The 14,820-nt window shown below is 45.1% G+C and overlaps 1 protein-coding gene across 1 annotated transcript in view; it reads left to right on the top strand.

Annotated features, from left to right (window-relative positions):
- LOC149434699 (receptor-type tyrosine-protein phosphatase eta-like) overlaps positions 1-14,820 on the top strand; it is a 62,054-nt gene that overhangs the window by 10,933 nt on the left and 36,301 nt on the right. Inside the window, exons 5-8 of the mRNA XM_089663500.1 lie at positions 480-758; positions 6,259-6,531; positions 9,037-9,291; positions 12,409-12,687. Of these exons, the coding sequence (XP_089519626.1) occupies positions 480-758; positions 6,259-6,531; positions 9,037-9,291; positions 12,409-12,687 (1,086 nt within the window). The remainder of the gene's footprint in view (positions 1-479; positions 759-6,258; positions 6,532-9,036; positions 9,292-12,408; positions 12,688-14,820) is intronic.

The raw sequence follows: 14,820 nt of genomic DNA, 5'->3' as shown, positions 1-14,820 counted from the left end.
ATCTCCTGATAAGACATATTATGTGGAGTCACACATGCTCAATTTGGAGTTTTTTTTACTTGGGAGGGTGCATGTGATAAGCACAGGGCCAGTCAGCATCGTCCAGACAGAGGGTTAGGGGTCATGCAACCTCTCAGAGCAGAATTAAAACTCCTCCTACAAGCTTTAACCAGTGCTCTGCTGGACACTGATAGAAGTCACAAGACTACTATATACTGCTGATGACAAAAAGGTATTTAGCAGTTTATATTTACTAAAATAATTGCATTTCCATGTTGTGTGTGCTGTGGGAGACCAGATATAGTGAACAAGGCTGCTGTTAGAATCCACAGGGCTCCATAAAGCCAGCCTGATAGACCCCACCCCCCATTATGCTTGCACCACTCTTTCCAATTCCACCCATTAGTTGTTTTAATTTAAAGCAGATTAATCTTCTATCTAAATTTTTTTTCCCCTAACATTGTTATATTTCCACACAGATCCCACCCCACCAGGCAGCATAGTCTTTACTATGATAGAAACTAAGAATGTCACCTTATCTTGGGGAGATCCTGTAGATATGACCGGAGTGGAGAAGTTATATAATATAACTTATTGGAATACTTCTTCTCCTTCAATCATTGCTGGAACTGTGACAAGCAACACAACGAATGTCACCCTTCAAAACTTAATATCGGGGTCCAATTACACTATCTCTGTGGTGACAGTCATACCCTGGGGGTATCAGAGCACGGCTGTAATTGGATCGGTCTGCACAAGTAAGTTTTTGCTCCTCTTAGTGCTATATTTGCTATATTTATAAAAAAATATTGGTCAATTTTCCTGCATGAGTTTGAAAATTAAAGAGGGCCTCTCAGTATTTCCAAAAACTCTTGTGAGTGCCCAGATTCTCAAACCCCTCTTATACACTATGCAACAGTTACCAACCAATGATATATCTGTCTGTACTGCCAAATTCCACTTGTATGCTGTCAGTCATATTCAGTCATTGCCTGAAGTAAAGTTGAAGCTGATCTCTCACAGCTCGCACTAGTTCATCCTGCTGGCCTCCAAGTCATTACTGGAGATTAGCAGGAGGAACCAGTAAGAGCTATGAGGGATCCAAAAAACTGACATTACCTGAGGTGTTGGTTTCCCAGTAGATTTTAAGGTGGGCCCAGGTGAACTATGCTTCGATGCTGGGAATTCATCCCAGAAAGTTTGATGGGAACACTTCCAGGAGATTTGATCTCTTGGGTCCCTCGCAATGCACACTGGTTTATCCTGCTGACCTCCACGTCATTACTGGAGATTAGCAGGAGGAACCAGTGAGAGCTATGAGGGATCCAGAAAACTGACATTACTTGAGGTGTTGGTTTCCCAATAGATTTTAGGGTGAGATCCGGTGAACTATGCTTCGATGCTGGGAATTCACCCCTGAAAGTTTGATGGGAACAACACTTCCAGGCGTTTTGATCTCTTGGGTCCCTCGTAGTGCACACTGGTTTATCCTGCTGACCTCCACGTCATTACTGGGGATTAGCAGGAGGAACCAGTGAGAGCTATGAGGGATCCAGAAAACTGACATTACCTGAGGTGTTGGTTTCCCAGTAGATTTTAAGGTGGGCCCAGGTGAATTATGCTTCGATGCTGGGAATTCACCCCTGAAAGTTTGATAGGAACAACACTTCCAGGAGTTTTGATATCGTGGGTCCCTCGCAGTGCACACTGATTTATCCTGCTGACCTCCACGTCATTACTGGAGATCAACAGGAGGAACCAGTAAGAGCTATGAGGGATCAAGAAAACTGACATTACCTGAGGTTTTGGTTTCCCAGTAGATATTAGGGTGAGATCCGGTGAACTATGCTTCGAAGCTGGGAATTCACCCCTGAAAGTTTGATGGGAACAACACTTCCATGAGTTTTGATCTCGTGGGTCCCTCGCAGTGTATACTGGTTTATCCTGCTGACCTCCACGTCATTACTGGAGATCAGCAGGAGGAACCACTAAGAGCTATGAGGGATCCAGAAAACTGACATTACCTGCTGTGTTGGTTTCCCAGTAGATTTTAAGGTGAGACCAGGTGAACTATGCTTTGAAGCTGGGAATTCACCGCTGAAAGTTTGATGGGAACAACACTTCCAGGAGTTTTGATCTCTTGGGTCCCTCGTAGTGCACACTGGTTTATCCTGCTGACCTCTACATCATTACTGGAGATCAGCAGGAGGAACCAGTAAGAGCTATGAGGGATCCAGAAAATTGACATTACCTGAGGTGTTGGTTTCCCAGTAGATTTTAAAGGATGATTTAATGGTGTGGGAAAGGTATATATTTACAGTCTTCAATTATAAGTGTTAATTCTCTTGGTAACTCTTGTACACTTACAGGGTCTCTTGGTGCATAATGGCCTATGTACTGGGCGTAAAGCCTCAAGGTTTCTTTGTCCTGTCCCTCTGCTCTAGAAGGGGAAGGAGACTTTGCATGTGGTATATTAAGACAGATGGTTTTCATTGCTAGTTATAGTTACATCAATGCTTTTTAGGTCTCAAGAACAAGTGCCTGGGGCCATACATTGTAAATCCGGGTGTACTTTTCTTGCCAGGAACCATGACGCTGTCTACAGCTACCCATTGTTATCTATTCCTGTATGCAGATATACTACAATGAGTTACGCCATGGATGCCATGGACGCCATGGACATAGTCTGTGTGGCATACACAAAAAGACACATAAAACGCCCTGCCAGCCGTTCCTACCTGCAGTTTGCAGAGTAAAAACGAATAGTTAAAATACTTGGCAAATTGCTTGGGAAGAAGACCATGGACAGACCTGGACTTTAGGTTACATGCACAGGGAGGTAACTAAGCATATAAAATGCCAAGCTTAATGAACATTGTGTTTCCCATGGCTGGGGAGCCATAGGTGGGGTGTATAGTTGGCCAAAGAAGTGAATGGCTGGACACCCCGTACTCATTTAAACAGTGCTTCTCTGCTTCAGTGTCTACCACTGCATGTGCATATGATCATGGGAGTATCGCATTTGGGAAATGATGTTGTACAAGCATACATGGGTGAATGCAGAGAAGCATCAGAGTTTACACGAGTACAGACGTGTACAGCCCAGGGGTGGACTAACCATTCAAGCACTCGGTCACTGCCCGAGGGCCCTGGGTCAGTATGGGGCCCCTTGAAATGCCCCTGGTACCTTTTTATATAGGCTTTTTTGGGTGTGTTTTGAGTGTGGGTAAAGACACAGGGGCCCCATGATTCCCTATTGCCCGTGGGCCCATGAGTTGTCAGTCTGCCACTGGTACAGCCATTAGTTTCTATGGCCGCCTGTACACCCCAGCTGTAGAAACACGATGCGTTTTCTATGTCTAGTTACATTTGCTTGCAAGTGGATTGGTTGTGGAGTTGATGGGGAGAAGACCATGTAAGAACTTTATCTGCCTAGACTTTAGCTTTGACGTTACAATATGATGTCAGCAATGTGAAACACAATCCTACAATGAGATTGTGGGGTTGTTTTACTAAAACTGAAGCACTCCGGATCTGGTGCAGCTGTGCATGGCAGCCAATTAGCTTCTAACATCAATTTGTTCAATTAGGCCCCTTTCACACGACGTTCCGTATGTCCGACTTTTTTATCTGACAGCTTACAGATGACCCCTTGTATTTCTATGGACTTGCGGATGGAAACAGATGAACATCTTTTTACATCCGTTAATGTCCGCATCTGTTAACATCTTTTTTTTTAATGGAAGAAAACCCTATTGTCAGGAATGGACTCAGCACTGGTGGTGGGACTCACCTGCCATGTGGGCTGCAGTACCAGGGCTGACCAGCGGGTGCTCTCAGCAGCCAGAAGCTCACTTCTGCAATCAGTCAAACCTGGGGCTGATTGCAGAAGGTGTATTTAAGGGATGGCCAGACCTGCAGTCTGGGCCTTGGTGTATGTTTTCCCATGAGCCCCTGTACCTGGTATCTTGTGTTCCTGCTTCGTTGCTGACCCTGCTTGATCCTGACCCTGCTTGATCCTGACCTCTGCTGACCGTCTCCTGTTGAACCCCTGGCTTGCCTGACCATCCTTCTGCCTGATCCCCTGTACCACGCTGCCCGTGAGTTACTGAACCCGGCTTGTGACCCTGACCATTCTCTGCCTGCTCCTTTGGTACCTTGCTGCCCGCACATTGCTGACCTGGCCCGTCTGACCACGCTACTACTCTGCCATCCATCCATCCTGCACGGATCCAGCCGTCCCTGCTCACACCTTCTGCCTCTTCACATCAGGCTTTCTACCTGCACATACCTCTGGCGGATCCCTCTACCACTAGCAGGTGTACTCAGGGGCCGCGATCTGGTTCCTGTCTGCTCCAAGTCCATCCCCACCATCAGGGGCCCTGGTGAATAAGCAGACTGGGACTTAGACTCCGCGCCCTGGGGAATCCTGTCCTGAGGACCGCTAGAGGTACCACCAGGTGGTCGTTACAGAACCCTACGGCCGGCCTGACCGTTCCACCTCTCCAGCCCTGACTACGCCTGTATTCCTGCACCTCCTAAGATTAGTGGAAGGTTGGTTTGCTCACTGTGCGTTTATATATATATATATATATATATCTGGGTGGCTAATAATAAACTGTATTATACTCTACCTGAGACCTGCGTTTCCCTGTGTCAGTCCACACCTTTCTGGTCACTCCTAGATTCCTGACACCTATTTTTCATCCGCAAAAAAAACAAACGGACGAAAAATGGATGTCAACTGATGTAAACGAACCACAAACGGATGGAAACTGATGGAAACGGACATAAACAGATATAAAACAGATGTAAACAGATCTAAATGCATGAAAAACGGATGTACACCAATGTAAATGGATGTAAAGGGATGAAAAACGGATGGAAAAAAAAACGGATGTAAATGGATGAAAAAACTGATGTGAACTCCGTTTTTTCTTGGAAAAAAAATGACTGAACTGATGGAAAAAAAACGAATGTTCGTGTGAAAGGACCCTTAGGCTTTAACAATAAAACTTGGTATACAAATATATAATTCTGGTATCCAGAAAAATAATTAATAATAATAAACTTTAAACTGTGTATTCCCACAAAAATCCACAAAAAGAGTCCAAAAAAGTCACACTTTCACCCCTCAGACGCCACGTCCCCTGACGCATTTCATCACTTCTGGACTTCTGGAGGGATCCCTTCAGAAGAAGTCCGGAAGTGACGAAACGCGTTATTTGTGTTGCTCACGTTTTGAATTTTGTATCTCATTTTTGCACTAATTTTTGCACTTTTTTGTGTTAAGTAAATACTTATTGTTTGCTAAAGTATATACTAGCTGTTATTGAAGGTAATGCACTATGTAGTATTTTATATTTTTTTTGAGGTACACACTGGATTTATGTGGAAGTGCAAGTTGGACACGGAAGAGTGATTTTTTTTTTTTTGGAAATTATAATTTTTATAATTTTTGTGGACTTTATTTTGTATTTCTATACATTTGATTGGCACAAAAAAGGTTTTATTTATTTAATAAAACTTGGTAGCTGATTGGTTTCCATGTACAGCTGCACCAGATTTTGCACTCCTAATGCAGGCCATACATGGTTCGAATTCCAAACGATTTTCGTAAGAAAATCGGACCTAAGAATAATCGGCTGATTTTCTCTCTGTTATTGGGTCAATGGCATCTGCCGATTTTCGTGGTTTCTCCTCATTTTGTTTATCGGGCATGCTGGAAAATTTGTGAGAAATTACCGATTTTCAAAATCATTGGTGGCACCATCGGATTACAGAACGAACGACGTTTCGATTTTCGGACGACAAATTGTTCGGAATCCGAATTACGGCTTGCATAAGTCTTAGCAAAATCAACCCCGTTGTGTTTGGGAAAGAAAGGTGCAAAGACAGGAAGAGGTCTCCTTATCCAATTATCGTATCACTGTTATGAATGATATAGACGCAGGGGCGGACTGACCAGTTGGAAACTCGGGCACTGCCTGAGGGCCCGGGGTCAGTAGGGGGCCCCATGAGATGCCCCTGGTACCTTTTTCATAGGCTTTTTTGAGTTTGGGCAAGGACACAGGGGCCCCATGATCCCCTATTGCCCGGGGGCCCCATGAGTTGTCAGTCCGCCCCTGTATAGACGTCTTCTTTTCAGCTGTGTTTTTCTGTTGATCGTGGTTTATCACATTGTAACTTTAATATCACATTTTGACTGTAATAATTCTTACTCTGGTTATTAATGTTACTTTTTTCCCCTATCCACAGAACCGATATCTGTGAAATCACTGCAGATTGCTGCCAAATCTTCCAATTCTATGTCCCTGACCTGGACACAACCAGACGAGTATCGGAGCTCATACATCTACAGGGTGCAGACCAATGTAACCTCATCATCTACACTGATAAATACTACAACAGTGAGCAGTCCATCAGCTACAATAGGAAATCTGACAGCGGGAGAGACGTATACATTCACTGTATATACAATATCTGCCTGTAACATACAATCAGACCCCACATCTATAACTGACTGCACCCGTAAGTACTGCCAAACAGGAAAACTAACTGGTTTAGATAACACAGGAGAAGGATGAGAAGCTCTAATTAGTCCTTGTCTGAGGCCCGCTCCACCTCCCTCGTAGAACCCATGTACCCTTAAAAAATATTCATGCAATCCTTTTTACTGTTTCTCAGGGGCGTCCCTAGGGTTGGTGTCACCCGGTGAAGTAACACTTGGTGACACCCCCTCCAACGATCCCCGCAGGATGGATCAGACCTACAAATTGAGCATAATGGATAGGAATCCAATCCATCATCCTCCCCAATCCACAGATGCAATCCATCTTGCCGGGATCGTCGGCTTGCAACCTATACGGGGTTAACTGATCTCTCCACGAGCTCCACGAAAAGGAAAGTTTTAGGGCTCATGTACACTGCAGCTGATAAGCTGCCGTTTAGGAGCTGTTCAGCTTTTTTCCAGCAGCCCCTGAACTCTCCCTAATGTTTTCCTATGTGTCCATGTACACATCTTCACTTACAGGCAGTTGAGTTTACAATCTTTTTTTTTGAACGCAGAAAACTTGCGTTCAGCAGTTGATTTTATCAGCGTTTCAAACGCAAAATGTGTGGCAAATCGCGTTTATAAGTGTTTGCGTTTGAAAAATTTTCTTTACTCTCCCAGTTCCAGATGCTGTCCAGAGCCTTTTTTCAGCATGAAAATGCATGCAAAGCATTTTCAAGGTACTCAAATGGACAAAACACTGAACACAGGATGTTCCTACCAAGCTTGTCACACATTGTAATGACCAATTCGCACCTCAGACCTCTCCCACCCTTGGAAACAAAAGATATGTTAATGACCATTCACACCTCAGACCTCTCCCACCCTTGGAAACAAAAGATATGTTAATGACCATTCACACCTAAAATTCCTCATGAAGACCCCCTACCAGGTGGCCTTAATGACTCCCTCCACCAGACACCTTTCCCACCCTTGGAAACAAAAGAGATGTTAATGAGCAACTCACACCTCAGACCTCTCCCACCCTTGGAAACAAAAGATATGTTAATGACCATTCACACCTCAGACCTCTCCCACCCTTGGAAACAAAAGATATGTTAATGACTATTCACACCTCATATTCCTCATGAAGACCCCCTGCCAGATGGCCTTAATGACTCCCTCCACCAGACACCTTTCCCACCCTTGGAAACAAAAGAAATGTTAATGAGCAACTCACACCTAAGCTAATCTCAACACATCCTGCTGTTTCTGCTTCTACTCTCTGTATTTCTCTGAAACAGTCTGAAATAGTTAATAATTTACCACTTTTCAGTGCATTCTGGGCGTGACTATTGCACCATAGATAGCCTTGTCCACTCCTACTTCCACCATTACCGATCCATACCACTCCCCACCCCTTAACCAATTATACTTTACAAAAAACATGACACCATTTTGGAGTAAAATGGCCAACATGGCCTTTTATTAACAACTCACATTTTAAATACATCAGCCATTCCTTATAACGGAAACCAAAGAATTGTTGTTGGTCTTCGAAGGCACCCCAAACGATCCGAAATGCACCTGCGGACAACCATATACACTAGGCCTCCAGCCGCAAGCAACCAGCACGGAGACAACCATACCGTCCGCAGTGCAGCACCACCACCTTCCAGTTAAACCTTGGTTAACTGGGAATGTCCACCGGGCACCCCATACCACCGATGGGTCCCACACCATTGTTTTACCTTCCAAGATGAGAACCGCCTCCAAAGACCAACAACCGCCCGCGAACCAACATAACCCCTTTTTTTAAAAAAAAAATTTTATTTTCTCTTTCCTTCCCCCGGGACCCGATACCCAACAAAACAGGGAGGGCGGGAGGGAAGCTCTGATCCTTCCTCATGTCCAGCTCCACTGACGCCCCCTCCACAGAACCCCCCACCCTAAGGTGCCGCAGACCCCACATACACTCCACCTCTGCCAACCAGATAACCCCACAATCAAATCCCAACCCCCTGGAGCTAACTTTAACCCTTTCCGTTCCCCTTCACCACTCTGGGGCCTAGTCATGCATGCCCTGCGCTAGTTCATCCTTTCTTATCCTCTACGGGCATTTCTTTTGGGAGGTTCTCCTGTGCTTAGCTTTAAAAAACGCTTCTAAACGCAAACGCACATAAACGCATTATGCAAACGTGGCTAAACAGACGTTTTTTAACCTATGTTTTCCAGCAGTCAGTTTCCATCGTTCAGAAGTGTCCCGTGTACATGGAGCCTTAAAGCAAGGCGACGATCCCCGCAAGATGGATCGGATCTGCGGATTGGGGAGCATAATGGATCGGACTCCGATCCATTATGCTCACTCCGCAGATCCGATCCATCCTGCGGGGATCGTTGGCTTGCTTTAAAACTTACCTTTTCATGGAGCGGGTCCGGTGTCACCCCATGCGATAGGTGTCACCCGGTGCAGAGCGCACCCCCCGCACCTGCCTAGGGACACCCCTGCTGTTTTCTAATGAGTTTACTTTTTTTGCTGTTAGTTCCCGGACAAGCTATCGGTGCCATAGTGAACAGTTACACGTCGGTGAATTCTCTGGTGGTGAACTGGACGGCTCCAGCAGGAAAAGTGTCCAATTATAACGTCACTATAAGAGGAGACATCAATAACACAATACAGACTAACACGACACAAGTCAATTTTACCGGATTATCACCAGGAAGAGTCTATAATGTAACAATACTGACAGTCAGCAGTTCCTGCAGCCAGGCGGCCCCATCGCTGTCACAGGCTACATGTAAGTATGATCAAGGTCATGTGACTTCAATGTTCTGTCATTGTTAACAAAAAATAGCAATTGTATGTCATGTCACTGAATGGTACAAAAAAGGTTTGTTTAAACCTCAAAAAAGCTGTAAAATCTGTCTGTCTATGCAGTAAAGCGTGCTTGTTATACTCACTGTAGACCCTAAGGGGTTAATCTTCTGCATTGTGTAAAAAGGCTGTCTGATCCTGTTTTCCCTGATCCTCCCCTTCTTCTACTGTCTCCAGTCCACCCCCCTCTGCCTATCCCTCCACTGGCTCCCTATCGCCCAACGCATCAAATTCAAACTACTCACTCTGACCTACAAGGCCATTCACAACACTGCCCCTAACTACCTCACCAACCTGATTCCCAGGTACCACCCTACCTGTACCCTTCGCTCTTCACAGGGCCTCCTTCTATCTTGCTTCCTGGTTTCCTCCTCCCATGCACGACTGCAAGGCTTCTCCAGGTCCTCCCCCATCCTCTGGAACTCACTACCCCAATCCATCAGACTGTCACCTTCCCTCCTCACCTTCAGGCGCTCCCTGAAAACCCATCTCTTCAGGGAAGCCTACCCCACCCTCACCTAACAGCCGATCTCCTACCACTCCACCCCCCACAGCCACTTCCTCCTGTACCACTACCCCCTCCCTCCTATATTGTAAGCTCGAAAGAGTAGGGCCCTCGAACCCCTCGTGTGCTGTTTGTAGTTGCTGTACTGTCTCATGTATTGTCCCCCCCCTCTATTGTACAGGGCTGAGCAAACCCTTTGGCGCTATATAAACTCGATGTAGTAATAATAATAATAATAATCTGCTGATTTTCATTTTTTATTTTACTTTTTATGTATACTTTTTTCATTATTTTTATTCATTATTATGTTTCTTTCTTTGTTTCTCTTTTTTATTCCACTTCGTTTTTCTTTTTTTCTTTTCTTCCTTCTTCGCTGTTTTCTGATATCACTGCTTTTGTTACAATGGTTTTATATGTTTTGCTACAATGTACTAGTAGGCATATCCTCAGGATTCAGGAGTGCTGATTAGGACGGGTGTTCTTTATTAACTAACTTATTAACTATTAACTCCTATATAAGACAGCACTTTTGTTGTTTTGTTTGTTATGGTCGTGTGAAACGCGTTAACAGGTCCTGTATTCATGTCCTGGTGTTTTGCGTGTCCTATGGATCAATACATATACATTTAGCAATCCTCCGATGTGAGGCTGACCCTTCTTCCTGTTCCATCTGCTGATAGTACAGAGCAGCAGTGCCAAATCTGCACATGCTCAGTTTGGTGTGTATTGCTAGAGAAGTTTTTATTGGGGGGGAGGGTGCATGTGAGCAGCACAAGGCCAATAAGTGCTGTCCAGACAGAGGGTCAGGGGTCATGCAGCCTCATAGGATAATCAAGGGAGAATGAAAACTCCTTCTAACCAGTGCTTTGCTGAAAATTGATAAAAGTCACAAGATAATCTGTGATGATCTCATGGACAACAGGATCATATATTGATAGACCAATACAATTGATGTGGCATTCCAACTTGTTTGGTTTTCCACCTACTCAGTTGGTTTACATAAAGCAGCATGAATATGGGACATTTTTTGCATAATCCTTGTAATGACACATGGAAAGTATATTAAGGTGTTACTGAACCCACAACAGTACAATCAGTCTGTAGATGCAGTAAAGCATGCTTCTTATACTGACTGTGGAACCTAAGGGGTTAATCTTCTGCATCGTGTAAATATGCTGTTTGATCCGGTCTTCTCTGCTCCTCCTCTTGTTCAAATGTCCACATCTTATCCCCTGATAAGACAGACTGAACTCGTAGCAATTCTGCACATACACAGTTTAGTGTGTATTGCTAGAGAGGGTTTTTTTTTTCTTGGGAGAGTGCATGTGATCAGCACAGGGCTAATCAGCACTTTATCATTACATTTCCCACGTAACATCCACCCTATAGCAGTTTTACTGCTACAGGACAGCATTCCTGTGCAAAATCATGTACTGTGTATATATACATGATTTTGCACTTCAACCACACAGGGCTGTGCACGTGCCACCGGAGGATTGCTTCTGCTGTGAAATGTCACAGCACAAACCGATCTACAGGCTCTAGTGAGCAGTCGCTCATTGCCACCTGCAGATTATCGGTCACGGAGGAAGAGCAGAGCTGTATCTATGTTTACATACAGGATACAGTCCTGTTGTGACACGGGGAGTCATGAATTGTGTGTTTCTGTGGAGCTGAGAACACGATCCATCACTTCCCCTTGCACCAGCACCACCTAGTGTACACCAAGCACATAGCTAGGCACACACTTGTCAGTTAAAGTACCGCAGTACCGTATCGTAAAAATGGTCGGGTTAGGAGGCGGGGTATATCTTCTGGAGGGTAAGTGTCAGGACTCCAGGTATGACCAGAGGTGTGTGGACTGACACAGGGAAACGCAGGCTTCAGATATAGTATAAACAATATAATTTATTTAAGACTAAACAATACATAAACGCAGTGCAAGACTAAACATAAACATAGTGCAAACAAACCAAACCAAAACCCCCAACAGATAACAAAAGAACAATAGAACAATACTAAGCGTAGTCGGGCAGGCCGGGTCGGTAGCAAACGGGCAGGCAAGGTACAAAGGAGCAGGCAGAGCGTAGTCAGACGGGCCGGGTCCGGAACAATCAGGCAGACAAGGTACAAAGGAGCAGACTGGAGAGTGGTCAGGAATAGCAGAGGTCAGGACAGGCGGAGTTCAATCAGAGTCAGGGATCAAGCAGGATCAGACAGGAAGCAGGAAGACAGGAAGCAGACAGGATGCAGGTACAGGGGCTCTTGGGAAACATACACCAAGGCCCTGATTGCAAGTCTGGCCATTCCTTATATGCACCTCCTGCAATCAGCCTCAGGTGTTTTGGCTGACTGCAGGAGTGAGCCTCTGGTTGCTGAGAGCACCCTCTGGCCAGTCCTGGTACTGCAACCCACAAGGCAGATGAGTCCCACCACTATTGGCAAGTCCATTCCTGACAGTAAGTATATATAGCAGATACATTTTCTTCCTTCTCATTGATTTCTTTTTCATTGCATTGTTATATTTCCACACAGATCCCACCCCACCAGGCAGCTTAGCCTTTACTATGATAGGAACTAAGAATGTCACCTTATCTTGGGGAGATCCAGTAGATATGACCGGAGTGGAGAAGTCATATATTATAACTTATTGGAATTCTTCTTCTCCTTCAATCATTGCTGGAACTGTGCCAAGCAACATAACAAATGTCGCCCTTCAAAACTTAATATCGGGGACCAGTTACACCATCTCTGTGGTGACAGTCATACCCTGGGGGTATCAGAGCACGGCCGTGACTGGATGGGTCTGTACAAGTAAGTTTTTGCTCCTCTTAAAAGCTATATTTAAAAAGTGTCCTGCATGAATTTGAAAATTAAAGAGGACCTGCCAGTGTTTTGAAACAGAGTCTTGTGAGTGCTCATATTAATACATCTACGCTATACAAACATTACACAGCAGAGGTGTATCTGTTGAACTCCACTTCAATGGAGGCAAATCAGTTGACGTTGAAATTGATCTCCTGAGTCCCCCGCAGCTCTCACTGGTTCTTACTGCTAACCTCTACATAGTTACAGGAGAGAGAAGTTCCATGGAGGTCAGCAGGAGGAACCAGTAGGAGAAGCAGGGACCCAGAAGATTGGCATAACCAGAATCATTGGTTTCCCAGTAAACTTTGGAGGTTGAGCTTACAGCAGTGGTGTTCGGCTGTGTGAGTAGGAGGAAAGGAAAGTACTAGCATTCTTCTTTTACATTTTCATACTACATTTTGCATAGTGACGGTGTGTTGGGGTAAGGCTCCAAGGTTTCTCAAGGTGTCCTCCACCTCTGCTCTTGAAGGGGAAGGAGACCTTACACGTCATATCCAAAGATGAATGCCTTTCAGTGTTAATTCAATGTTTTCTGTTTAACCAGTTCCCGCCCGGCCAATAGCAAAATGATGGGCGAGTGGAATTTTCATCGATCCGCATGGGCGTCCTATAACCTCCTCCCAGATTGCCACCTTTCTCAACGCCCAAGGGGTCGCGCTGCGGTGAGCTCTGTCACTGACTGTGTCCATTGGACACTGCTATAGGCAATCGTAATCTGCAAAGAAAAAAAAGAAATACCGATCACTTCCTCAGAGTAGTGCAATGTTACTATAGTAACATTATATTACTCTGGTCACAGTGTTTTATAAAAAAACAAAAACCTTAAAAAAAAGAAATTTAGTAATTTTTTTTTTTCATGCTGTCACCAGTCAGTTTCCCTGATCACTGCCACACCAGTTATATGATGACGCTGTACTGCACTGGTGACAGTATGTAAAAAAAAAAAAAAATGGTGAAAATGTTTTCTCATTTCTTTATTTTCCAAACAATTACGACAAAAAATTCCAATTTAAAAAAACTCGCCATGCCACAGACAGTCTACTTTCCAAAAAGGGGTCATTTGGGGAATATCTGTACACCCAAGGCGGATGAGAGTGTGGAAGAGGGAGGATCCGTGTGGTCTTTGGAGCTGTATACCTGGCTGGTCTTTTGGATTATATCATACACAGGCGCATTTTAAATGTGCGGTCGGTGAGTGCGCAATCTTGCTATTTTCCAGTCACCTAATGAGGAGAAGACCTGCACACATTTGATTTTATTGTCATGAGAAAGACTCTCTATATATACCATTTTATCATATTTCAGCGCTGCACTATATATATATAAAGAGAAATAATACTGTCAGTCAGTATGACATGCAGATGAGTGCCGTCGATCTTAGAATCACCGCACACTTCACTCATTTGGGCAGTCACGGGGCCAAAACCAGAGTGTGGAGCCACAGTGTGGCGGTGGAGGCAGCAGCAATGGGAGGCCATACAGCACCCTATGACAAAATGGAACCCACCAGCAGTGTGAGGAGACCTGAAAGTGGCACATGGCAGAGTGTGGCGATAGAGACAGCAGCAATGGGAGGCCGTACAGGGACCCATGACACACTCTGGACCTGGCAGCAGCATGAGGAGGCGGTACAGGGGCCCATGACAGATTACGGGCCTGGCAGCAGCATGAGGAGTCGGTACGGGGGCCCATGGCAGATTACGGGCCTGGCAGCAGCATGAGGAGGCGGTACAGGGGCCCATGGCAGAGTGGCGGAGCGTAAGCAGCTAAAATTGAAGGCCATACAGAGGCCTATGTTAAAAAGTCCCTCCAGCAGCAGCGTGGGGAGACGACTATCAAGAGTCCAATGGCAGAGTGGCGGAGCAGAAGCAGCTTCAATTGAAGGCCATACACAGGCCTAGGTTTAAAAGTCCCTCACAGTTAATTCCAATAACGAACTCTACTCCTCCGTGCAATCTACTTACGAGACCCTGGGCAGGTCTGGGTCCAATTTGTGGTAGAGACTGGTTTTGTTCAGCCATTCTTGAGCGAGTAATAACAGGTCTGTGCTGCCCTTTGGTGTCTGGCTTAATGCGCACA

Source organism: Staurois parvus, unplaced genomic scaffold (genome assembly GCF_062004578.1).
Source record: "Staurois parvus isolate SC_StPar_1 unplaced genomic scaffold, SC_StPar_1.0 ptg001702l, whole genome shotgun sequence".
Lineage (NCBI taxonomy): Eukaryota > Metazoa > Chordata > Amphibia > Anura > Ranidae > Staurois > Staurois parvus.
This window is presented reverse-complemented; position numbering and strand designations above follow the sequence as displayed.